This window comes from Lepidochelys kempii, chromosome 2 (assembly GCF_965140265.1).
Source record: "Lepidochelys kempii isolate rLepKem1 chromosome 2, rLepKem1.hap2, whole genome shotgun sequence".
Classification (NCBI taxonomy): Eukaryota; Metazoa; Chordata; order Testudines; family Cheloniidae; genus Lepidochelys; species Lepidochelys kempii.
The window spans coordinates 121,951,772-121,978,889 of NC_133257.1; the positions used below are offsets into that span (position 1 = coordinate 121,951,772).

Below are 27,118 nucleotides of genomic sequence, written 5' to 3' on the forward strand. Positions count from 1 at the left end.
TATCTATCATCAGATCGGATTCCAATAGTTGAAAGTTGCTAAGCATACTTTATTTTGAAGACCAGCATCATCTTGTCTGAGTGCATTATTAAATGCAGTAAATGGCATTAAATTATTTTTTATATATATAAAATATATGTGTGGTCAAGATTCTCACCTCAAGCATGTATAATGTTCTAAACTTGGGATATAACTATCCTTCCTATAATTAGTTCTGTCAGTTAGTATCAGCCTCTTATGATTGCTGTGCTATGACTGTTGTAAATATGTATTGTTGAGATGTTGAACGCTAAGAATTTTGTATCTGTACTATTCTAATATGATATTCATAATATTTGCACAGAGATTAATGGCAGTCAACTACTTGGGTAGTGTTTACCCAAGCCGTGCCGTAATTGCTACCATGAAGGAACGAAGAATGGGAAGGATTGTGTTTGTATCATCTCAGGCTGGACAGTTGGGACTATTTGGTTACACAGCTTATTCTCCAACGAAGTTTGCTCTTCGAGGATTGGCTGAAGCCCTGCAAATGGAGGTATGATTATCTATTTCTCAGCTACTTGTAGCATAATTGGTAGATATTAGAAATGTTGCATCTCTTGCATCCTTGCATATGGTTTGAGCTACCATACTACTAAAATGCCTCTGCACAACAAGTCCAATTAAGAACAAGATGGCAGCCTTTATAGATTATTTAAATGAAACCAACCCTTAAAATGGTTCTAACAGATTATGAACAGTCTTTTTTAAAAGTGCAGTTCTGATCTGAAAGTGACCAGTTAAAAACCATTGAGTAGCCATGTTTGTCAATAATTTCTGTATTACTTGTATTTAGTTTACAAGTAAAAAAATTTTCTAACTGTTAGGCCCACTGTTCTCTCAGTCAAGCTGTGTTCTTTCCATCTTGTGTATCATTGCCAATAACAAATAATTAAATGCCACATTAAGCCCTCAGTGACAGCTGTGAAACCCCATTACTGTTTATAAAGTTGCACAGGTATAACTGACTGAAGCTCAGTAAAGAATTCTGATGCATGATAAGGCATAAATCAGCTCCTTTTTAGTTATGTAGGCTCCTTCCGTTACAATAGAAGGAAAAAACAGTGAAAACCATTTTAAACTGAATTAGGATGCTATAATTCTGAATAATTCATTCTCTCTCTCTCACACACACACACACTCACACCTCTGTTATGTAAAAATGCATCTTTTTTCTCAGTTGGTTTTAAGAGCAGAGCAGTACTTAAATAGACTCACAGACTTTAAGGTCAAAAGGGACCATCATGATCATCTAGTCTGACCTCCTGCACATTGCAGGCCACAGAACCTCACCCACTCCTGAAATAGACCCCCCAACTTCTGGCTGAGTTACTGAAATCCTCAAACCGTGGTTTAAAGGCTTCCAGTTACAGAGCATTCATCATTTACACTAGTGACCCGTGCGCCATGCTGCAGAGGAAGTCAAAATAAAATCCATGGACATGTGATCTGGCACTAACCCATAATTACTCCCTTAGATAATTACATTCTATAAACTAAGTTGGGGCAGATCCAGCACTAAAACACCTAACAGGCACATTCTTTCAATGTGGCAAGAAAGCTTTATATCATCCAAATGAACTTGAGTCTGACTACTTTTTACATTTAAACTGTTTAACATTTCTGTGTGGATCTCCCCTCCTTCCCCACCCCATTTTTGATTCCTACATTCTTGCTTCCTCAGCCAGAATGGACTTGAAGTGCTGTAAAGGGAGTGCTTAAAATATGCTTAGAGATGGAGGGTGGAGAGGGGGATAGAGAGTACCTCTCATCACTCCAACTCCATTGTCTATTATTTAGTGGCTCTGAATGCATTCTGTTCTGATTCTGATCAGAAGGTTGGTGGCTGATATTTTTGCCAAAATCTGACTCTAATTAAAAGGAAAAAAAAATCACCTATGGCCTTATGACTTGTAAACTTAAGTTAATTATAGAATATTTATAAAAGAAAAAAACATATTAGGAATGTTTACAGTACTCTTCTCATGTTCAGTCTGAGTCTTAACCTTACAATGGGTACATGCGTTAGAAAGCTAGTGATCTTATTTGCTAAGTGCTTTACAAACACATAACAGTCACTTTCTGCCCTGGGGATCTTTCTTAATGCTTGCTGTGTACTTATTCTTCTGAGTGTTTATTTTCACACACTATAATTTTTTTTAAATATGTGACTCCAATATTTTGAGACAGCACTTGGTAACACCTCTGTTTAACTTCAGAGGATCAGATTTATTTGTGCTGACAGAGTATTCTACGATCTCCTTTTCACCATATTTACAGTATACATTCACTGCTGGCAGAAGCACATTAATGTGAATTTGTGCCCGAGTAAGAGCCAGACTCATTGCTGTCCTACACTTTAAAAACCATAGATGAGCATGGGTGTTCAACAGTGTTGTGATCTGTTCATAAGCTCAATTTTTTAAACTGAGAAAGAATGCAGCTTTCTCCTTCCTACACTTTTTGGAATGAAGACGTTTTAAAGATCACTTATGTATTAATAGTCCTTCAAATTCTTTGTTGTTCCTATTATGCTTCCTTGTTAAAATTATAGGCCTGATCCTGCGGGAACTGGTTGTAAGACTGTATACATGTTTGAAACATCTCAGCACAATCTAATGTCAGTATAAATATACGAAACTTAACAATATTTCCCTCATATTAACAGATGCAATTGTTTTTCCAAAAAAACAGGTAAAGCCTTATAATATCTATGTAACAGTGGCCTATCCTCCAGATACTGACACACCGGGCTTTGCAGAAGAAATCAAAACAAAGGTAACTTAATTGATAAAGAATCTTGCACACATGTCCAGGATCTGTCACTTCTGAAATTAAAATGCATTGTCCACTGTGTTCATTAAGATCATGCTTTATATGTTTAAAAAAATAAAATGTCCCCTAAATGTCATTAGATAATGCTACTGAACTTTAGCTGTCAAATATTTAACAGGGAACATTCAGAATCAATTAACTAGTAAGAAAACATTTTATTCAGATCAGTGTTTTCTTTACAAAGAAATTTACGTAAAAATCTACGTAAATTTTCTTTACGAAGTCTTGCTGAAAATGTCACAAAAATGGGACCAGTGTTAGCAATTGTAAACCAGTCTACCTTGTTTCAACACTGGTTTAACAGAAACAAAAGTCTTACTTAACTGCTTAATATTTAAAGTTTAAAAGTTATTTGATTAAGATGGGCCAAATTTTGCGTCAGTTACACTCATGAACCTATGAATTAAGTAGTTTTCAGGGGCATAACTAAAGGCAGAATTTGGTCATAATTAAGGATACGAGTTTGTCACCAAAGTCATGTGACTTTAACGGGTTTCAGAGTAGCAGCCGTTTTAGTCTGTATCCGTAAAAAGAAAAGGAGTACTTGTGGCACCTTAGAGACTAACAAATTTATTAGAGCATAAGCGTTCGTGAGCTGCAACTCACTTCATCGGATGCATACATCAGAAAATATAGTGGGAAGATTTTATATACACAGAGAACATGAAACAATGGGTGTTACCATAAAGATGTAACAAGAGTGATCAGGTAAGGTGAGCTATTACCAGCAGGAGAGCGGGTGCGGTGGGCGGACCTTTTATAGTGATAAGGTGGGCCATTTCCAGCACTTTACAAGAACAGTAGGAGGGGAAATAAACAAGGGGAAATAGTTTTATTTTGTGTAATGACCCATCCATTCCCAGTCTTTATTCAAGCCTAAGTTAATTGTATCCAGTTTGCAAATTAATTCCAATTCAGCAGTCACTCTTTGGAGTCTGTTTTTGAATTTTTTTGTTGAAGAATTGCCACTTTTAGGTCTGTAATCGAGTGACCAGAGAGATTGAAGTGTTCTCCGACTGGTTTATGAATGTTATAATTCTTTACGTCTGATTTGTGTCCATTTATTCTTTTACATAGAGACTGTCCAGTTTGGCCACTGTACATGGCAGAGGGGCATGGCTGGCACATGATGGCATATATCATATTGGTAGATGCGCAGGTGAACAAGCCTCTGATAGTGTGGCTGATGTGATTAGGCCCTATGATGGTGTCCCCTGAATAGATATGTGGACTCAGTTGGCAACGGGCTTTGTTGCGAGGATAGGTTTCTGGGTTAGTGTTTTTGTTGTGTGGTGGGTGGTTGCAGGTGAGTATTTGCTTCAGGTTCTTCCATGAGTACTTTGGCGTCAGCCTCCTGACCCTCCCCCACATACACACACCTAGACAGGTCACTGGCTTCCATGAACTTTTGTTTATTGCCCACAATCTGTGCATGACTTTGATGAAAAATCCCCAGTACAAAATCTTAACCATAATGTAGTAATAAAGTATGATGGAAAGTATTTGTTTTTCTCTTGGTATTAGACACCTAAATGCAATTCTACCATATCTCTTTCCACCAGTGTGTCTGTCAACAAGAGGCTTTTATTTAAATAAATATATAAAAAATCCCTAAGTATTCTAATATAGAATAAGTTGCTTCTCCTCACTAGACCTTCCAGAACAGATCACCAAACAAAAGTGTAACTTTTTAAAGAGCAGCATGGCTAGGATTCATATTGAAGTTTAAACTGAGCATTGAGAAGATGAGGCTCCTTTTATTACCATATAGAGAACTAGAAACCAAGTGGATCACCCTATCCTAGAACAGCTATAATGTTACTTCTGAGAGCCATGCGTTATATGTAATAAGAGATTCAATTGAGTGTTGCGTTCCTTTTGTCTTTCTCTCTGTTTATATAGGAATTAAGGATTATGTAACAGAACTCTTTTGCAATCAAAATATTCTTGTTTAGTCAATCTCTTTTGAGATAGTATACATTTAATCCAAAATCCTTCTGCTACTCCCACCCAAAAAACCCCTAAAGGTGAAGAACTAGGAATCTGATTTGCAAGAATATTTATGTAGATTGGAAATTCTTTTGTGTTGTAAATTTCTTGTGTCCCCTCTGGTTTTGTACCTGTTATCTTTCATAACTGATCCTATTTCAAGGAAGTAGTTACAAGGAAATACCTTGTCTTACTCAAAGATTAGTTTGTGTTTAAAAGAGATCCAGTGGTTTTTATAGTTTATTTGGTAAACAGACTTTTTGAGGTGTGTATTAATGGAAAAAAAATCTAATCCTTAAATTTGGTTTTATTTAAGCAAACTATAGGAATTCTCATGTGACTTCATCTTGCTACTTGCTTTTTACAGCTAGCTTTTCCCTTTGCTTAAGGATCTTGCTTGTTAATATTCGATAATTTTAATTCTGTTGCTCGCTTTCACTCATTCATTATTCATGGACTAATGCCCCCCCCACCTCTGGAATTCAGAGGTAATTCAGTATTGTTGCTAGAGGCTCCAGGACTAAGTTTAACTCACCAGCAGTTCAGGCCACCAGATTTTCTGCCTCCAGTGGTGGAACACGGTGGTGGTGAAGATTCTTCCGACCACTTTGTTTTAAAATATTTATTTTTATTCATTTTGTGTGAAGTTCCATCTTATGAACTTCCTCCTCCTCCTCCTCCTCCTCCTCCCCTGGATCAGGTAAATGGCAGTGTGGTGGTTTCAATCACATGGATCTGCAACTGCTGTACCTCCCTTCCAGACAGCTCAGTCCCACTAAGGCGTGGTAGAGCTTTCTGGCAAACACCTGGCTCAAATTTAAGCAGTGTTCCCTATGTGTGGCAGCATTGTACAAGCTCTACAGGGAGTGAATTATGCACTGCCTGTTCCCAGTCAGCTGACCCTTGCACTGCCAGGGTATAGGCTCAGAGTCAGACTGTTGGGTCCCCACCCTGCCCCGAAGAGCCATGATTCCTAACACAGAAAAGCCTGATCAGGAACTCTGAGCTTTTGGGGAGAGGAAGCTGTCAAGCTAGCTGAGGGAGCAAGTCCTACAACAGAGCTAGGCTGGGGGGTTGGAGAAACATGAAATGATCCAGAGTCTCCCCTTACTGAAGTGGGTTCCCTGGGGAAAGAAGCAGGACTTCTACACAGGTCCCTTTCGCTCCTATTATGAGTTGGGGAATTCGCATGATAAGTAAGAGTAATTTCTACAAACTCAGGAGACTTTCAAAAAGCCAAAAGCAAGCATTCCCTTTCTAAGGCAATAATTAGTGGGGTGAAAAATCAAGCCTTAAATCTATTCTCCTTTTGTCTTTTCACCCTGAGGGTGTTTGCTGGGGCTTTTCTCCTACAAAGCGTGTCTCTCTCTGCTCTAATCATGACACAGACACACAGACACACTTCAGAATGATGCTGATTACTAAGTAAAGCCCAAGTGGTACTAGGTTGCTCCTACAGTACTTACTTGGGTGATTGCCAGCCGGGGGAACAGGCAGGCAGCTTTTCAGTTCCTGAGGGCATCTAGCAATCTAGCTTCATAATCGAGTTGTGTGGTTTCCTCTTCTGGTGGCTTGAGCTAAAGGGCTGAGCTTAACGCATGAATAATGAATTCAGAGAGAAGCTGCTCATGTTTTTTTAAAAAAAAAAAAATCAATCTCTGCTCTAATTTATACGTTCTTCCAGTTAGCATCTTTTTACTTTTAAAGAAATACTAAATAAAGATGTGCCCTAACTTTGTGGGGTTTTTTTAAGTCAAGGCCAAATGCCTGATGTAATCCTTGTTTATATACTGTTTTAGGTCTAGAAGAAATGATGAGTGCCTGTTTTTTCTCCATTGTACATTGGACAGCCTTACAACTAAAGAACAGTCAGGATAATTGTAGGGTGTCTGAAAGTTAGAGGGAATAGTTAGATATTTTTTTCCCCCTCACATTTAATAAACAACCAACAATTTATATTGCAGTAGTGCCCAAAGGCCTTAGGTGGGTTTAGGGCCCCATTGTGCTAGATCTGTGCAAATACACAAAAAGACAGTCCTTTAATGTTCATTCTAAGCTTTTTTGGGAAATATATTTTTAAAATTTAGCTGTTACAAATAACATTGCAGATAAATCATAGAACTTTTTAAATTTCTTTTCACTATGCTATCTTTCATTTTTTGCTTCAACATCTAGTGTGACGGTCACTTAGCTAATTTTTATAGCCTATTTCACTTCCTGGTTCTCTATAATGTTCAGTGTTTTGGTTGCAAATACTACAAGAAAATACTTTTTTTATTTTATTTATTTTAATAAAAAATCTCCCTATGGTTTATAATGGAATAGAAAAAGATACTGAAGTTTTTCTGGTGCATTTAGTATTGTAAATGATTGCATTTTTGGCATCTAAAATCTAAATTTTCAGCTACACCTTAAATATGCAACTCTGCATTTATTCCTTATCTCATTCTGTCGGGATACATTTGCATTAGGGCTATCAATTAATCGAAGTTAACTCAAGCAATTAACACACAAAAATAGTTATGATTAATTGCAGTTTTTATCACACTGTAAAATAGAAGAATACCAATTTAAATGTATTATAAATATTTTTGGAAGTTTTTCTACATTTTCAAATATATTGATTTCAGTTGCAACACAGAATACAAAATGTACAGTGCTCACTTTATATTATTTTTTATTCTTTATTATTTTTGTACTGTAAAAAACAAAACAAGTAGTATTTTTCAGTCCACCTCATACAAATACTTCAGTGCAATCTCTTTATCATGCAAGTGCAACTTACAAATGTAGAAATTTTTTACATAACTGCACTAAAAAACAAAACAATGTAAAACTTTAGAGCCTAGTACACCCACTCCTACTTCTTGTTTAGCCAATTAAGACAGACAAGTTTGTTTACATTAATGTGAGGTAATGCTATCCACTATTTTATTTACAGTGCTATCTTATTTACAATGTCACCTGAAAGCAAGCACAGGCGGGTTCTTCTTGATGATAATCCATAGCAGTGTGGACCGGCACCCCTTTATTTTTATCATCTCTGTCAGATGCCATTAACAGATTGATTGAGGTTGATTTTTCTTTTTTGATGGTTTGGGTTATGTAGTTCCGCATCAATATTGCTCTTTTAAGACTTCTGATAGCATGTTCCACACCGCATCCCTCTCAGATTTTGAAACCTGGGGTCAAGCACCAACCTTATTGATACCTTTTTTTGTTACCAGGTTTGCCTGTTACTTTGGTGTATGCTCATTTATTAGGGTTACTCTTTTGGGGGAGAGGTAGGTTCTGTAATTCTATCAATGTACTGCTTGTGTCTCATGTTCTCATACGGAGCTCTACTTCTCCCTGCTGCAAGTTCCCGCCCAATGGAGCTATCCTGCAAGACCTAGGTTCCCCAGAGCTGGGTTCTTCCAGCCCCAGAATCTCACACAGCGTGTCTAAGAGGATCGGGTTAATCAGCACTCCCAAGCTGACCCCTTCTATGTCCCTGGACTCAGCGGGCTCGGTCAAGCAGCATTTCCAAGCTGTCACCCTCATAGGCCCTTAGATTCAGCAGGCTGGCAAGAACAGCACCTCCAAGCTGTCCCCCTCGTGTGCCACGGGCACTGCACCGGAATAGAGCGTGCCTGAGCAGGCTGGGTCAAGCAGCACTTTCAGTCTGCCACCCTCCTATGTCCCAGGCTCAGCACGTCCCTATGCCCACTTTCACATTACAGTAGTTCTGGTAGTAACCCACTTGATGAGCAAACCCCACAGGATTTTTGGGTGCTGCAGGGATCTTTTAGTTTAGGTATGAGGAGTGTTGCTGCAGAGAAAATATGAGAGCCGAAAAACACTCATTGGGGGGGAGGGGGAGAGAGGCAAGCAGCTTAACCATGAAAGTTATTTATTGCCAGGTAATAACCATAGTACATTCACATACTTGGGCAGCACCATCAGCCAGGATGGTGGAACAAGCCAGGAGATCCAGAACAAAATTAATAAAGCCAGGAATACCTTCAGGAGCTTAAATACAGTCTGGACATCATCAAAATACAACACCAAAACCAAACTCAAGGTTTATTAGAGCTGCGTACTTTCAACACTACTTTATAGTGTAGAATGCTGGGGAATGAGAAAGTATGACATGTCCAAACTGTCTTCATTCCATACAACCTGCCTCAGAAAAATCCTCCGTATATTTTGGCCCAGAACAATCTCAAACCAAGATCTGTTGACACAGTGCAGCCAAGAGGATCTGAGCACCATCATTGCCAGGAGGCGTTGGAGATGGATCGGTCATGTGCGTCAGATGGAAACTGATTCCATCACCAGAATAGCAATAAGATGGACACCTGAAGGCAAGCGAAAATGAGGCTTCCCGAAAACAATGGCGAAGAGCTGTGGAAGCCAAGCTGAAAAAGATTTGCCAGAAACAGACAGGAGTGGAGGAGCTTTGTCGCTGCCCTAAATGCCAGAGGTGTAATAGGGACAACATGATGATGATGATAAATAACCATAGGGGAGCCAAACAAACAAAACAGTTATAATAAATCTAACTTAAATTTGATTATAAAATTCAGATTTAGAAAACTATAACTGATCACACAAGTCATGGTCAGAAGGCTATACCTGGAGGGAGAGAGAGAGAGAGAGAGCTGGGTTCAGTGAAAAATTTAATTAACACATTATATTTTCGATGAGTGTCTTCTGGAATGGTGGTGGAAGCATGAAGGTGCATACGAATGTTTAGCATACCTGGCATATAAATACCTTGCAATGCCAACTACAACAATGCTATGTGAATGCCTGTTCTCACTTTCAGGTGACATTGTAAATAAGTGGGCAGCATTATCTCCCCTGAATGTAAATAAACTTGTTTGTCTTAGCGATTCGCTGAAACAAGAGCTGTGTGGATTTGTAGGCTCTAAAGTTTTACTTTGTTTTGTTTTGAGTGCAGTTATGTTTTAAAAAAAAAGTCTATTTGTAAGTTGCACTTTCATGAGAGATTGCACTGCAGTATTTGTATGAGGTGAATTAAAAATACTATTTCTTCTGTTTTTCTGTTTCAGTGCAAATATTTGTAATTATAAATAGTGAGCACTGTACAATACTGTTCTGTGTTGTAATTGAAATCAATATATTGGAAAATATAGAAAAACATCAAAAAATAGTTGTTATAAATTTAAATGGGTGTTCTATTATTATAACAGATTTTTTCAGATCACAATGGGCCAGATATTCAAACGTACCCAAACTGATTGATTGAATACCTACCTCCCAGTGAAATTAATGAGACACACAAGGCAGGTGAGGTGAGGTCTTTTATTGGATCAACTGCAGTTGGTGGAAGGGACAAGCTTCACAGAGTTCTTCCTGAGATCCTTGCCACAGGCAGTTGGTCACTAAAAGACATCACCTCACCCACCTTGCCTCTCTGTACTGGCGGACCAACACAGCTATAGCAACACTGCAAACTGAAATTAACGGCAGTTAAGTTCCTAGCCTGCTTAATGAACTTTTGGAAATCACACTAGGCCTGTATATGCATCTTTAGATGACTAAAAACCTTTGCAAATCTGGTCCCTATGTCCTTCAAAGCTTTAGAATTAGTAGATCTCATCATCTTCCACCTGGTTGGTTGTTTGTTTTTTGGTTGGTTGGTTTTGATAGACTGGAAGAGGAAAACAGGCGTTCTTTTTACATTTTCTATTCCCAGTCAATTTCTCAACTTTTGAATAAACTAGTCCAAATGAAGAAAATATTCTCTGCACCTGCTAGCTAAATTGAAACCAAAAGCTTTTCTGAACAACAGAATCTGTGGAAGTACTTACATCTGGAAAAATGTAAAACAGCAGCTTCATTGAAAAGGCTGAAAATAATATTGATTTTTAATGTGGTAGTGACATTGTGACGTTTCCAAAGCTTGAGATGACCTCAAAAGTCAAGATGTTTTTCCTACTGTTTTGTTTTTTTTATAGAATTAAAAAAGCCACACCCTTAAATCATTTATTTAAATTTTTTATTTATCTATTTAAATGACCTTAATAGATTACAATAAATTTAGGACTTAGGTTGTCATAAAATTTTGAACAGGTTTATTTTAAAAAATGCCTTGTAATTAAATAAATACCTGTTGTTGTTTTTTAAGATTTTATCCACTTTGAGTCTTTGCTAATCTCTCTAGCTGTGCGTGTAGTTAAATGCTTTTGATGTGCACATGCAGCTAACTAAATGTATAGTTAACTTTTTACAGACCACTTGACCACTACAGGCCTGGAGTTCGTGTTTATTAAACAACTTTATCTGGAATAGGCTGTTGTGATGCAACTAAAGATTCTTTTATAATGGAAATGCACAATGGAGCAGAGTTAAGCTTGTGTATATGATCTTAACATAAGGTATTGCCATGCTCTTGAAGTTTTGATTCTGCAACCTCAATGTTGTACTAAAGTAGTTTCTGTATTGGAGTTTTCAGTCTTGAGCTGCTTAAATTTCAGCAGCAATTCTCCAAGCAGTATGCTTGAGTTATAAAATTGCCCATCTGCCCAAGAGCTAGGCATGCCAGGCTCTGGTTTGTTTCTGTTCTTTTAACAGACCTGTTCGATTAAAAGAGATCTAAATGATAGATGCCAAGTTATATGTGCCTTGAGGCATTAATGTAGCACATCAGCTGCTTCATTTGAGAGGTGCAAAAACTTCACATGCATATTTTGTAAATCCCCAACAAAGGGAAGAGATGAAAAAGTGGATTTTGAAGGATATTGTGTACAGAAAACTACACTTTTAATGATTTCTTGGTTTGTGGATCTAAAAGTATTTTCTTGTTAATGGAAAGCAGTTTAAACTTCCAGTATAAGCTACAAATGATAGAAATTGAATTTATATCTAGTATATAAACTAAATACAGTTTAATAATTCTAAGAACTTCAATTAAGAATAAAACACTTGAGCAATTACTATTTTTAATCTGCAATCGTAAAATATTACAAATAACTAAAAGCAAACAAAGTATTGGCAACTTTTCATGAAGTTGTCCTTTTAGTTTATGAAATATGCCTTTATGTTGTAAAAGGAGTTATATTTGACAGTCTGAGGTATCTCTTGTTAACAGTATTAGTACAGCGAACCTAAACTGATGCCAATCCACTTAAAACAGTGATCACCAACCTGTAGATCATGATCAACTGGTCAATCCTGGAGCCTTTGACCGTTGATCACGATCTCCGGCCGCTAAAAGTGCTGCCTGCTCTGGCCCTGCACCACTCCTAGAAGTGGCCAGCACGTCCCTGTGGCCACTGGGGGGCGGGGGCAAGTGGTCTCTGTGTGCTGCTCCTGCCTGTAGGCACTGCCCCGCAGCTCCCATTGGCCAGGAATGGGGAACTGAAGCCAATGGTAGGGGCAACATGCGGAGCCAGAGCTGCAGGGATGTGCTGGCTACTTAGAGGAGTGGCGCAGCACCGGGGCAGGCAGGGAGCCTGCCTTAGCCCCACTATGCTGCCAACTTGGAGCCGCCCAAGGTAAGTGCTGCCAGGTGGGAGCTGCACCCAGCCCTGAAACCCCTCCCGCACCTCTGTTCCAGCTGTGAGCCCCATCCCAGAGTCAGCACCCCGTACCCTCTCCTGCACCCCAACACTCTGCCCCAGCCTGGAGCCCCCTCTTGCACCAAACTCTCTCCCAGAGCTTGCACCCCCAACCACCTCCTACACCCCAACCTGCTGGCCCAGCCCAGTGAAAGTGAGTGAGGGTGGGGGAGAGCAAGCAACGGAGGGAAGGGAGATGGAGTGGGTGCGCCTCAGAAAGGGGTGGGGTAGATCCTGAGTTGAACTTAAATTCAAAAAGTGACCTTGTATGTAAAAAGGTTGGAGACTACTGACTTAAAGCCTAAGGCAGGTAAATTACATGACACAAGAAATAATGGTAACAGAGTATTTTTGTCTTCTCTGTGTTGTTATATAATCAAATTTATAATAATATTTCTATATCTTTTTTTAAAGCCTTTGGAGACTAAACTAATTTCAGAAACCTCATCTGTTTGTCAAGCAGAACAGGTTGCCAGAGTTATTGTTAAAGATGCCATAGTAAGTAATTTTTTTAATGAGGTCTTTGAGGGAAGGCATGGGATGGGAAATGGTTGCATGAAGTACTTGTTTAAAGATGTAAATAAGAATTGTTAAATATAAAAATATTTCTTCTACAGGAAATGTTACTTGTATTTTTTGTACCTGGGATGTTATTCTTTAGCATTTCTTTTTCCCTTTTTCACCCTACCCCCAAACATGTTTCATTTAATCTCTTGGAGCTAATATGTCTTTGGAGCTTCTACTCTAAAGACAAAACAAAATGCAGCAATGTCATGTCAGAATAAACTCAAACAAAAATTATGAATGTTTTAAAATATTAAAGATGTTTTCCATGCATCAAATGGTTAATAAAAGGTTACTTGCCTAGTGCCTATGAAAGATCCAAGAAAGCCTTCATTTCTCTGGTTGAGATCAGTTGACACTGAAATAACTATACTAAAATTCATAGTATTCTAGTGTGTGTGAATATCTGATTTGTGAATAATCATAGTGCAGAAATTCCCACTGGTTGTAGCAATGAAGACATCAGCCTTCCCAGCAGCTCTTTATTCTCAGAGATCTTGTGCTATAGAATCTTCAATCTTAAAGCACAAAGAGAAATGACATTAAAGAGGAGTGCCTGGCTTCAAGCACGTCATGAAAATAAAGTTTTGTCATGTTTGCTTGCAGCCACATACGTCAAATTTTGTTTCAGTTCTTAATTTATTCACATAGTCTGGCAACCCAATCGTATAATTTATAGTTCCAGACAGGTAGAGGCCATCCCTTTCTTACTTTAAAAACTCGATCTAAACCTTCAGCAAGTGTGTGTTTGGGTTTTTTTGAGTCTTCACCCATATGCTGTATGGTTGTTCTTAGCTATTTCCAGATAACCTAAAAAAGTAAACCCTGTGGCCAAGAGAATGCAGTACAGAACACTGTTTCAGAATGTCCAAATGTGTCAAAAAAATTAAAATAAAAGGGAGGGGGTCAAATTATCATGACAAGTAGATCTTTCCGTTACGTGCACAGGGTTATCCGGAGTAACAATAATACGTAAGAAGGAAATATTTATTTTCCAGTTTCCCAGTATTTTCACAGGGGCGCTGCCTGAAGATTACGATAATTTGCTATAGTTATCTGTGCAGTCATACTCTTGGACAATTTCATTATTTTGTTGAATGAGAAATTCTTGTTCATGGAAGCCAAATACCATTTTTCATAATGTGCCATATGTAAAAACAAATCATACCAATTAAAAACTGCTAGATGGACAAGTCTACTCTCTTATTTGAGAAGGCTATATCTTTTAGCTAATGTTAAATCTCTTTCCGCATGCTTAATTTCACATTTGTGCAGTAGAACCTCAGAGTTACGAACAACAGATTTATAAACTGACCGGTCAATTATATACCTCATTTGGAAACAGAAGTACACAATCGGGCAGTAGCAGAGACCAAAAAAAAGCAAATGCAGTACTGTGTTAAACGTAAACTACAAAAAAAAAAAAAAAAAAGGAAAGCAGCATTTTTCTTCTGCGTAGTAAAGTTTCAAAGCTGTATTAAGCCAATGTTCAGCTGTACACTTTTTTGAAAGAACCATAATATTTTGTTCAGAGTTACAAACATATCAGTTATGAACACCATTCACGGGTGTTTGTAACTCTGAGGTTCTACTGTATATCACTAGCACTTAGAGACCACATTCGGGAATCAGATCCCCATCATGATAGATGGGGGAGGGGGGTGCGCAGTTATGTGCGCATACAGATGAAAAGAGATGGCTCTCACCCTTAGTCATTAACCCCTGGATTTGTTCAGCCTTCCATGTGCACTTTGATTTTGGACACCTTATTCAGGTACTTAAGCAATCTGCAGTTCAAAACAAAAACGTGGTTTGGGTCACTGTCACCCAACATGAAGTAAAACTGGTATATTTCCCACATGTACCTAAAAACTGTTGCTCATTTTGACACATACTGTGTAGGTGAAGGATAACAGTCTCTAACCCCATTTGAAATGAGGTACCAAATAAACAGCATCTACCTTCAGCAAGCTAACCTTGATAAGGAACAAGCAATATTTTCATTCTCTTCAGATTCTAGCATTAGAGAGTCTTCTCATTGTAGAAGAATCTAGTATTGTCTTTGAAGCCTGTTTATAAGTGGGGAAAACATCTTAAATAATCAATGTTCCTTTATCATCTTTCTGTGCTCTGTGGGCAGAAACCTGCATGCTGTTGGTAGTTAAGTAATATCTCTAACGCTTTTAATTTTTTTTATTTTAATTCTTTTTTAATTTTTTTAATTCTTACGTTTCTTTTGGTATCGTGTTACTTCGCAGTACTTCTCCCCATTGAATTAAGGGAATGGAAGGACAGCAAGAGCCTTTAACCAGTCTGATTGGTAATATTACTTTAAAGCAATTAAGAGAGAATTTTGCAATTTGGTAACGTTTGTTTTTTGTGGTTTTTTAAATTTCCCCTCTTTCCCAGCAAGGAAACTTTAACAGTTTTATGGGCTCAGATGGTTACATGTTATCAATACTGACCAGTGGAATGTCACCTGTCACTGCTATTACTGAAGGTCTTCAGCAGGTAAGATTTGGAGAGGCTGTAATTTTTAACCATATTTATTCACAAAGATTTTAGTCATAATTTACATTTTCAAGTACTTTACAAACCTTGATCCTTCACCTCAGTGAGGTGAGAGAATATTGTACAGATATTGAATTTGTGGCACAGGTAAGTTAATTAATTTGTCCAAGGCAAGTCTCCAGTAAACGTTTATTCATTCACTGAATTTAAATTACTTACCTGCATGAGGCTGTTTGCTTATTAAGTAAAAACAATCATATTGTGTAGACTATAATAAAAAAAAAAAAAACATGTTGAGATAGCTCTAAGTTCTTTTTCTCTCTCGTTGCAGGTTGTTTGCATGGGCATTTTTCGCATCATTGGCTTGTTTTACCTAGGAAGTTTTGACAGCATAGTTCGTCGCTGCATGATACAAAGGGAAAAATCTGAAAGTACAGATAAAACTAAATAATCTTTACTCACTGAATCAAAAGAATGTTAATCTTGGACAGCTGGCTGCTAAATGGGACTGTTTCTCACCTGAAGACTTTCATTTAAAGGCTTTGATATGTGACAGATGAAATGGAAGTGAAAGAGAGAAGAAAAGTACAACCCCAGGAAATACCAAAACTATGCAAAAGTATGAATGAAGACTAGTTTTTTTCAGTGGTTTGAGTTGGAGAAACATTTGTGAATCTAGAGACTGTAAGTGTGAAGAGTAAAATTTCGAAGTGGGTTATTTGCTGGTAATTCTGGACAAATACTTAGGTTTTCTTTCTTTGATGGTGTGATCAGAAATAAGGATAAGGGTAAGTACCATCACACATTGAACCTAAGAAGTTTGAACTCTCCTTGAAGAGGGAGTTTAGGCTCCTAATAGATTTACACAACCATATTTAACTTTGAATGTTCTGATTACTTTCCCCATTGTCAGACAGACTTATCCGTGGCTTTCATCATGCACTACTATGGCTGTGGGATCTTTAGGTGGGAGAACTGTACCTATATGATCCAAAGCTTCTCAGTGTGGGAGTAGTTGGGGTATGCTTTAGTAGTTGCATACTCTTCTAAAGGGAAATGAAGAACCCATTCTCCACTGAGAAATGCTGGGAAATATTTTTTTGGCCTTCTGAAATACCTTCTAAACAAATGAAACCATTAGAACAGCAAGTAGTTAAAATTGCTGAAAGCCACAATCTAATTCTAAATTGATGTATAATCTTCTAATTTACCCCTTTTATCTGTCAGTTGAGCTGAGGAGAGAAAGGTAGCATAATATTGCCATTATGCACACTTTTAAAAACTGCAAATGATGAGCCAAACAAATAGTTTATAGAATCATTTGTAATTAAAATGTTAATTTAAAATGTTAGGCTCTTCCAGTAGCAGGAATGTAGCTTTCAGGAGGATCAAAATGGCATTCCAGGTTAATTTATTCCTGGATGTGAGTATATTTGTTAGGATGACACGGTCTGGTTTAAAAAGACACTCCACTGTTTTGGTTTTTATTAGATGCACATATGAATCAAGACTGCTTCACCCCTGTGCCAGACTGCACTGAACCCAATACTTTCTAGCAGTTTTAAGTGTCAAACACTGAAAATGCTTAGTTCATAACAATGATAGCATAAAGAGATTGTGATATATTGTTCAGTTGGACGACTACAGTAAGTGCCTGAGAGTCTTCTTTTGCAAAATCTGTATCTTTCAAATTTGTTCGCACTCCTACATTTTTAGATGTCAGGCTTTTCTAGTCTCAATCCATATTTTAAAGTTTAAAACTTGGCTGGTAAAATTTGTCCTTCTCACTTCCTCCACAGGAATAACTTTTAATCAAATATTGGGTGAAATTGATACTGTTACTTAGTCTTCTATATCCCTCATCTAAGGAATGGTTTAATGGGACGCTATATGCTAAAATATCTTTTCTTATCTTGCATTATTAACTGGAATAATTTCAAAATGTAACTCATGACTTATACTATTCCCCCCTCACCCCAGTGCAGTTAGTCAGTTTAACTTATTGGGTTTTTTGCACTTGCACAGTGCTGCAGGGTTGCTCTGTAAACCCTATTAGGGGAGTATTCAAACTGACAGTTTAAACAGTTTCTCATTGAGAGATTGAGTGTTTATACGAGGCTTTATAATGCTCTTCACAAAGCCTAAGTTTGGGGGCCAACCTACCAGAGTGCCTCTTTAAACATGTAAAATTTGCATGCCTCTAATTATCAGAAGAATGCATAGATTTGAGCATAGTGGGCATCCCTTACAATTCTAAACAGCTGAGTTTCACAGCCAAAGAAGCTATTTTGCATATACATTAGTTGCTCTGTGCTGTTTTTTATGGATTGTGTATTATGGAGAATTTACAATAGCATCCACAGTCATTGTTTGCTTTGTTTATTGAAAGTCATCACAGCCCATTCTCTCAGGACCTGATCTATCTTACTAGTGTGTATATAATATCAAGCCTTGATATAAATCAAGAATAAGATTAAATAAAAGTGTTCAAAACAGATACCAAGTCAATGAGTTAGTATTTCTGTCAAAATGCTAAAAATAACCTCAAGTTTCTGACTTACATCAAAAGCCTGAATGCCAAGATTTCAAAAGCAACTAGAAACTCTGGGTGCCTCAATTTCTGGGTGCTGAACTTTTAAGTCTTAAGGACTGTTCTTTCAGAAAGTGCTGAGTACCCAAACTGAAAATTGGGCCCTGTTTAAAGTACCGTAAATTGAGTAGCCAGTCACTAGCTAGTTTTGAAAGTGCTGGTTGAAGACTCCAAATTAAGGCTGGTGCTTGCTCTTAAAGTTTGTGCTTAGATAAGACTACTGAATTAATTTAACATACCGTGGCCCAAATCCTGCAGAGAGATGTGCATTTGCTTAACTTTGCACGTTGTAAGTAGTCCCTTTGACTATATGGCCTAGTCTACACTTAAAACTTAGGTCGACAAACAGAGGTGTGAAAAATCCACATCCCTGAGTGTTTGTAGTTATGCCAACTTAATCCCTAAGTGTAGATAAATCTAAGAATGCTTCCATCAATCTAGCTGTCATTGTTTGGAGAGGTGGAGTAGTGAAAGAAACCCTTCCATCACCGTAGTCTGCATCTCCATTACAGCATAGGCTACAGCATACTATAACTAAGTAAGGCTTTGCAGATTGAACCCTATATCTATTTTAGTAGTGTGAACCAGGTAACTAAAGAATTTGATCTTTAAATGTCCTAGTTTTGTTGGTGCAAGCTAGTGCATTTAGTTAACTAATTGATAGACTTTCATATACATTAGGATTCTGCAGTTGTTCAGTACTTTTGTCAAAGCCACCTAATCTGGAAATAATCAGAGCTAAGGGATTCTAATAAGGCTTTAGCATAAAGCTGTAAACATTGGGAGAGAGCTAAAAACAAGAATGCTGTGTAATCTTGTGGAAAAGATGACTGATAGCCTACAGATTGTTGTCAGCTAAATTTAATCAAGATAGTTGCATCTAATTTTTTTTTTCAGTAGAGTCACAGATCTCTGAAGAATTTAAAACAAAACACTTTTTACCACTCTTTTGTCAAATTAACAATATGTAATCAATGCTATAACCAAACTCAAATGTTATGCCTTTTTTTGAATTCTTTTAAACATTCCAATTTAAGTTTTGATAGTTGAGCCAAAAGGTTTCTCTTACATTCATTTAGTTTCTAGTTACTGCTTTAATGTTAGACTTATACAGTATACTTTCTTACTAAAATTCTGGTTTATGTGCAATTTAGGTAGGTTTAATATTTACTAAGAAAGAAGTTACATGTTTGCTGTGAAACACTAGGCACTTTTAAATGGTAACAATGTATATGGCTGTTTTTAAAACCTATCCCATCTCCAGTTTATTGCTTCAAAAGCTTTTGTGCCAGAACTGTAAACTAATTTTCATGTTTTGTATTCCTCAAAATAAATGGAGGAACAGAAATGCTTATTCTGAAGTTCTAAATTTAAGTCTCTTCATATTTAAAAAAAAACAACACCTAAGGCTGTCTTACAAGTTTTTGTAGTTGTTAGATTTGCACTCAAACTTTGGAAATCGATTGTCATCTTTTCAGTGTGTGTATAAAACTTTTATTGTAACTGAACTTACAGTAACAGAGGTGTTTATTTTAGGAGCAAATTTTGAAGGAAAACTTTTTAAAGTAAAATTTGCATCGTAGCAGTGAACATTCTAAGTGCAAGAAAGCCTTCCATGTTATCAGTCTTATTATAAACTAATACTTCCTCATTCACCAAAGTTGTAAAGCATTCAATAGCCCTGATCTGACATGGAGATCCAGTTAGCAGGGGCATATGAATGCCCATTCACTTCACTGAAACTTGGCACAGATGCAGAGGATAATGCTAGCATCATGGTTTGCTGAATATTTTATGCAACTTTCTAATACTGGTGAATCCTGATAGGGAAAGTTTGCTCTCTTCCTGATTTAGAAAGCTTGAGAATTGAGGTTTGTTTGTTGTTTGTTTGTTTTTTTTACGTTAATATAAATTAAAGCAAATTGTAGAATGTGATATCTATGGGTTAGGATTGCCTTGGCTGATTTTCTAAGAGAAAAATTCCCTTCTACAAAAAGTAAGCCTTCTTTTACCTACTCCTGAAATAAATTCAAAATTTGAGAAGTTGCTTTTCAAAAAAAAAACCTACTCTTGTGAACTCAAAGCTTCTCACCTGCAAGTGGAGAAGACAACGTGGCTACCAGGATACCCAAAGCAAGCCTGGATTGGGAAAAGAACATGCTAACAAAAGATAAATTGCTTGGCAGAGTTTTAAAGCCATGAGGACTGATATTTTTTTTATTATTGTAAATATTTGGGAATTAAGAAGTTGGAAACTCTCCACCTTTCAAGTCTATCACGGAGACAGGAGCAGGAAAACACTGCAGTTGGAACTGATCATCAAAGTAGCAGGCCAAAGCAAAACTGGATTTACGAAAAAGAGCAATGGAAATTAAAGGTGGTTCTTTGATAATCCCATTGAGTTTGACTGGCAGAGAGCAGATGAGATTGTAAGTGACATTGTTCTATCCTCTCCCAAGGTTAGCAATGGCAAGAGACTTCATAGTGAGGCTGTACTGCTATCACCAGAAAGAGGCCACCGTGAGAAAAGCTGGAGAACCGACTAAAGTCTCTTTTTTTCTAGGAAGCAATATAAATTTATAAAAATCTCTCTGCCTACACCCTCGGTACTTTGAGGTAGTTTAAATAAAAAGGGTCTTGAAAGGTTCCATGATCCTTTACTGCTGGGAATTTCATTCTAGCCTTTCAGATACTATCTTGTATTTAGGGAGAAAAATCCTGAAATTGATACCAAGCTCTAGCATAAGACTAGGACATAGGATAGCAAGAAGTAACAATGAAGCATTGGCAGCTGGTGAAACCTAACAAATAAGGACAAAAAGCTCCACAATGCCAAGACACTGAAGAATTGGGTAGAATGAGCTGAGACCACATCTTTGTATTTTGTTGGTAGGGAAATTCCCTTGTTGTTTTTAAACCTTTAAAGTTCTAATTGTGAAGCTCCTTCTTTGTTGCCATAATGGGTACTGATTAAAACAATGAATAGTCAGTACGTAATTATTTATTTTTATGTACATAGAAATTCTAGGAGTAGAGCTGAGGATAATATGGGCTTATAATACTGGTGTTAGGGTTAATATTGAAATATGCTAATTCCCAAAATAAATTAGTGAGGATTATATCAAATGGAAAAGACTTAATAGCATTAATGAGAGTAAGACCTGAATGAATTTAAGAGATCTGCTCTTGATAACTTGTCCATAACAGAGATGTCTGCTGATGTTACAAGAAATCTGGAAGAACTGGTTAAACAAGGCATATGTTCTTCATGGCTCTCTAACCAAAAGGGAGTTTCTAATAGCTACGCATCCCCTTTGTTTTAGAGAGAACTGAAACATAAAATATCATTCTTTTTACTTAAAAGAACATGTGGGGTAAGACTAGAAGTGAGATTACACTGAGCTCATTGTATGCCAAAATCTAGGGCAAAATTTATATTTTTATGCAACTTTTTGAGATTTATTAAACCCTACACTACGATAGCGTATGAAAAAATATACATTGTAAGGAGAGTGATCACTTAAGATGAGCTATTACCAGCAGGAGAGTGGAGTGGAGTGGGGGGAGAGAAAACCTTCTGAAGTGATAATCAAGGTGGGCCATTTCCAGTACGTTTCCAAATGTATATTTTTTCATGGTCTGTGTGTATATATAAAATCTCCTCACTGTACTTTCCACTTTCTGCATCCGATGAAGTGAGCTGTAGCTCACGAAAGCTTATGCTCAAATAAATTGGTTAGTCTCTTAAGTGCCACAAGTCCTCCTTTTCTTTTTGCGGATACAAACTAACACGGCTGCTACTCTGAAACCTGTCCATATGTAGGCAGTATTACACTAGCTCTGCTCACATGCAAGATTGTGGCCAAAACTTTCAACCTTGCCTGTTTGAAGTTAGATTCTTAACTCCATATCTAGGCATTTAAATCTATGGCCTGACTTGAAGCCCTGCACATCCATGAATTCCTCTGTAGTCCTAGGCAATGCGGATACTCATCACCTTTGAAAATCAGCCTATGTATATTTAAGAGCCTAACTTTAGGCAGCCAGGTTTGAAATTGTTGGTTTGTGTGGCCCATTAAATGAACTGGAGCGTTTAATTTCTTGATGCAAGAACCCTAAGTGGTGATTAAGTATTGATCTATTTCCTTTTCAATATTCAAGTGTTTCAGGATAGCAGCAGCAGTAAGGGGAGTATTAATAAATTTGACTTCTAGATTGCCAAAACACACACGAAAAAAAAAACCGCACAAAACTTATAGCAATTACCAAAATAACTTGGTAGGTATAAAAATATAAAAAATATTTTAAAACATAAATAAAATTGATGCCACTTAATTTTGTCTCGTATCAAGAAAACTCTCCACTTCCACCATAGTTTCCCATTGTTGTTGGTACAGTGGTACTATGGGCATATGTGTACTGGTATAATCAATCCTCCATCGTTCAATCCTTCCAGAGTGAGCAGTTGGGTAGCACTTTTGAACTCTGTTGCACAGGTCTCACAGGGAGCAGTAGTCCACCTCCTTTAATGCCCAGCCTGGTCTTCACAACCACATCAGTTCCTGTTACCTGCTACATTTTTGCTGCAAACATGGCTCCTTACTCTTGTGCTGCTTCCTAGTCTGGAGCAGTGTTTGTTTTCCTTGTACAGGTGAGGGGAGAGAAGTGTGTCCAGGCCCAACTAGGGTATTCCCTGAGATATAAGAATATAGCAACTAGAAGGAGATGGCAGAACCCTGATATCCCAGCGAGGAAGCCCAAGATGGCATGAACGGAACTGAAACACGGGCACCAAAAGGTGAGGGAGAATGATGAGTTCGAGAGTCACCTACATCTTTTATACCAAGTTCAATGTTATATGAACAATGCAGCAGGGACCCAACCACCATCTCTGTAATTACTCTGTACACAGTATATCTGAAGGGGAGGAAGGCACTCTTCTTCCCCAGTGAGGTGGATGAGGAGGAGGTGTTTGGCATAGGATGCAGCTGGATCCCTGCCTCTCATTGTGAATGTCTCATGTTAGCACATGTTATCCCTAGAGGAAAGAGACTTTGGTAGGTGGAAGTGATCATTAATGCCCCTTAAATAAACCATGTTGTAAGCCCAAACTCTTGGCAAATATACTTCTGTATGTTGGCTTTGCTGTGGGAGAGGTGGTATCTACCACTATCCTCTTTCTCCCCAATAAGTCGGAACATACTCTGTGATGCGTGCTCTCACGTCACACACAAACGTCAACCTGTCCCCTGTTGACATTAGGAGGCAAGCGTGAACCCAGATCTCATACCCACCTTATACTAAAACCTTCCTTTCCCCCATCCTGTTGTCTGTGCAGGGAAAAAAAAAAATTTAAACAGCTGCTTTTTTTTTTATTGCAGAGGCCCTAACTGCATCAGTATTAGCACTAAGCAAGTGCATAGCAACTCAACTGAGGCAACACTAATAATTGGTTTCATGCAGTTGACACCATAGGGGAACACACGTATGTGCTTACATGGTTGTTTAATAGCAGTGCTTTTAAGGCACTACATGTAGCTTGGCAAGACACCATAAATCATGAATAGAAACGTGCTACACTTCAGTTTACAAATTCAAGATCACACAATAAACATTTCCTTCTACAGTCACTGTAGCATTGCAATCACTGAGCCAGAGGCGTTGTATTGACTTTGAAAAGACAGCATGTACTGTGCACGCACATAGCATGTGTGCGGGTTACAGCTGGCACAGAAAGGAGACACACTGAATGTTAAAAATCATGGTGCAGCATGGGTGGGGACAACACAGAGCCAAGCAAACACCACTAGGCACAATCACCAAAATGCACTTATGGTGCCATGGGCTACTGGCAGAACAGCCTGTTAACTTTTAAGCACAATTTTCCAGTTTGTAGGCACCCTGTCACAATTATTTCAGCAAGTAATATTTAAGCTTTGGATGGACACTGAGTCAGAGATGCGTAGGCCAGACCACCATGGTAAGACACATTCCCATGACCCCCTGTCAGGACCTCTGGGGCCATCACTTTCAGGCTGTTTGAATTGAGCAGAGAGCCTGTCCACCTCACACATCCATCCTAAAAACAGGGGCTCATTCTTGGTCTCACAGATACTACATTGCAAGGAAGGTTTTCCTCACTGAGGTTGTGATCTTACAGAACACTCCACCTGCCCTCCAGTCTCCCAATGGCCCACTCCATGGTCATTCTGCAATTGCTCCAGGCGCTACTTAAGCAGCACAGAAGCATGGAAAGGTCTACCAGTGTGTGAGCCAGGAAAATAAAGGCTAGGCAGTGTCACCAAGAACCACAATGGGGTTTCTATGCATGTCAACTAAAAGGAGGGGGAGCGTGCTTTCAGCTTGGGAAGTAATGCAGCCTTTCTAAAAACGCATGTAGTGTGGACTTTTCCAGAGCAGACAGTATTGGTCAGGTATGGAACCATAGTGATATACAAAAAGGCCAACATAACCATCAGGAAGTACCCCAGAGTCTGGGGATGGAGGAGTACACAGAATGGGGACATTCTGTATTACTATAGTGCATAGAAACCCAATAGATCAGGAGCCCATTGTGCTATTGCCACAGCACAGTTTGGGAAGTCCAGCTCACTGAATCCATTGATTGTCATGCTCTTCTTTACCAGATATGGACCAGTCACAGCACTGGCTTATACATACCAGCTGTGTTCATCATCTGATGCTCTGCCAACTATGGCTGAGGTTCATTTAAATAAGGTATTTTACACACAGTGCCACATCATGGCTGAACAGTGTAATACAGAGTAACGTTCCATTACAACTATTTCCTGCACATTGCCTAGCCTGATTAATCTGAGCAGCAGGACACGCTACTGCTTTGCATACCTTGCTGATGACTGACCCGACTTGATTTTTCCAACATTATATTGATTTCCTACCATTCAATAACAGTCTGAGTTGCATGCTTCCATATGCAATTGCCACGGCTTCTGCACTGCAAGGAAAACTCATTTTGTTGTTTTTGTGCTACAAGGCTTGCTATTGCCTGTCCTTATAATAGAGAACAGAGCTATGTTCCTCTGTGCCACATCTATGGTTGCAGCAGACAGTTCATAAATGGTGTGCAACAGCAGCTGAGAGAACAGAAGGAAATGTGGACTCTTCACCCCATGCACCCACAATTCCCTGAGAGGCCCGCAACACACAATGACAATTTCTAACAAAGCAGCGTATCTGAAGGTAATGTGGAGGACACTGTAATGCCTACAAATAGTGGAAAATGCTTTTCATTAATGCGTTTTGGTGGCATGTGGACACAATGCATCAGCACAAGCAGTCAAGCGTGAATGCGCTCCACCAAAATACTTTTGTTGCTAGCATTATACTGACAGAACTTCTGCCGGTACAACTTTCTTAATTTTTTCACTCTTCACATAAGAATTTGTCATTCTCCTTGCCTGTCACTGAACCCCCGCTCTCTCTCTCTCTCTCTATATATATATATTAGATGGATTCACTAGAACTGAATATGATATTCTAGATGAGATTGCTGATTTATATAATAGTATATATTCTCTATTATTCTATATATGTATCCTAAAATTCAGTTTGCTTTCTTGACATTGCCGCACACTGAGCAGAAGTCTTCAGTGTGCAAACAAAGCCCAGATCTCTTTCCTGAGTTGATAGTTAATTTAGAATCCAGTAAGGTGTATGAGTAATTCAATTCCAATTATGGTTTCATATAAACAATTGCAAGGTAGGCAACAGCTATCTCAATCTTATTCAAGAAAAGAAGAGACCACCCTCTCTCCCAGCTTTATTATACTTTCAGGTGTGTCACCTGACATGACTAGTAAATTGGATGCATTGAAGTTAAGATGAGTATTGACCTCAAAGACAGCAACCAGAATGCGCTGATGTGGGACTGAATGTAGTCGCGTGGATACCAAAGTAGTAGAGACCCTCTAATATCTACAGTTATTAATTTAAAAGAGTGACTCTAGAGATCTCCCATAAGGTTTCAAACAGACCTTCTTCATGTCCATCCCCATTGTCCTCAATTGTGGGTAATCCAGAATTCTGTGGGACTTAAAAGACTGAGATGTGGCCAAAATCAGGCCAATGAACCAATTGCTTGGCGGTGAAAGTATGATGTCTTATGTGGAGGTCAAAACTAAATATTATTTCCCTTCCCTTACATTCCCCCCATCAATATCTGCAATTACAATGCTCTGTGACAGAATCACTAAGATTAATAGACAGTGAAATAAGGATTAATGTCTAACCATAGGGAATAGTAATTGAAACTGATGTGAAGGAATACCCACATTTCATCAGTAGATGGAATAAAGATACTAATGGGGGAAAATGCCACCAAGAGTGCCTGCAAATATGGAACAGAGACATGTTCTGCAATTTGCAATGCCAGTAGGTGAAGCTGCTTAGAAAGCCTATAGCCAACTCAGCTTGGTGATGTTTGTGTTTTAACAGATAATGCTGATTACTATTGGCTCCCACACACTTCACTTCCAGTCAGCAACCAGTATTCTCATGAACTGCTAGAGCTAGAATATTCAAAAGTCTAGAAGCCTCATACACTCCAACTAACCACCTTGGGCTGGCTGAATTTGCTAACCAATGGACAGAATCATTTATTACATTCCACCACTTAAAGAGATATCATGGAATGAATGATAAACAGGATTCTTGTCAGAACAAACTTTCAGTAAGTCTGTCCTATAAAGCAGAATTGAGGTTTTTTTAAAAAAATCAAAACTAATAGTGCCATATTTAAATTACGTTTTAGTCCAATTTAAGGGTAAAGTGTAACCCAAAGTAATCAAGTTCCAAGTCTTTCCACTTAAGCAATCTGTGCCTACCACTGAATACTTGCACTACCTCTCATTTGTCAGCTTTTACCATAAATCCTGCTCATTCCCCAAGTGTATTGACCTCTACTGTATATTGCACTGAACCTCCTTCATCCTATAGGGCAGCTGTGTCAAACACCTGGCTCATGCATGTACCTGTATTTACT

The 27,118-nt window shown here is 38.2% G+C and overlaps 1 protein-coding gene across 1 annotated transcript in view; it reads left to right on the plus strand.

Moving 5' to 3' along the window:
• KDSR (3-ketodihydrosphingosine reductase) overlaps window positions 1–21,853 on the plus strand; it is a 47,030-nt gene extending 25,177 nt beyond the window's left edge. The window contains exons 6-10 of the mRNA XM_073332215.1: window positions 344–535; window positions 2,734–2,817; window positions 12,846–12,929; window positions 15,405–15,506; window positions 15,838–21,853. Of these exons, the coding sequence (XP_073188316.1) occupies window positions 344–535; window positions 2,734–2,817; window positions 12,846–12,929; window positions 15,405–15,506; window positions 15,838–15,957 (582 nt within the window). The 3' untranslated portion in view covers window positions 15,958–21,853. The remainder of the gene's footprint in view (window positions 1–343; window positions 536–2,733; window positions 2,818–12,845; window positions 12,930–15,404; window positions 15,507–15,837) is intronic.
• Window positions 21,854–27,118: the final 5,265 nt, after the last annotated feature.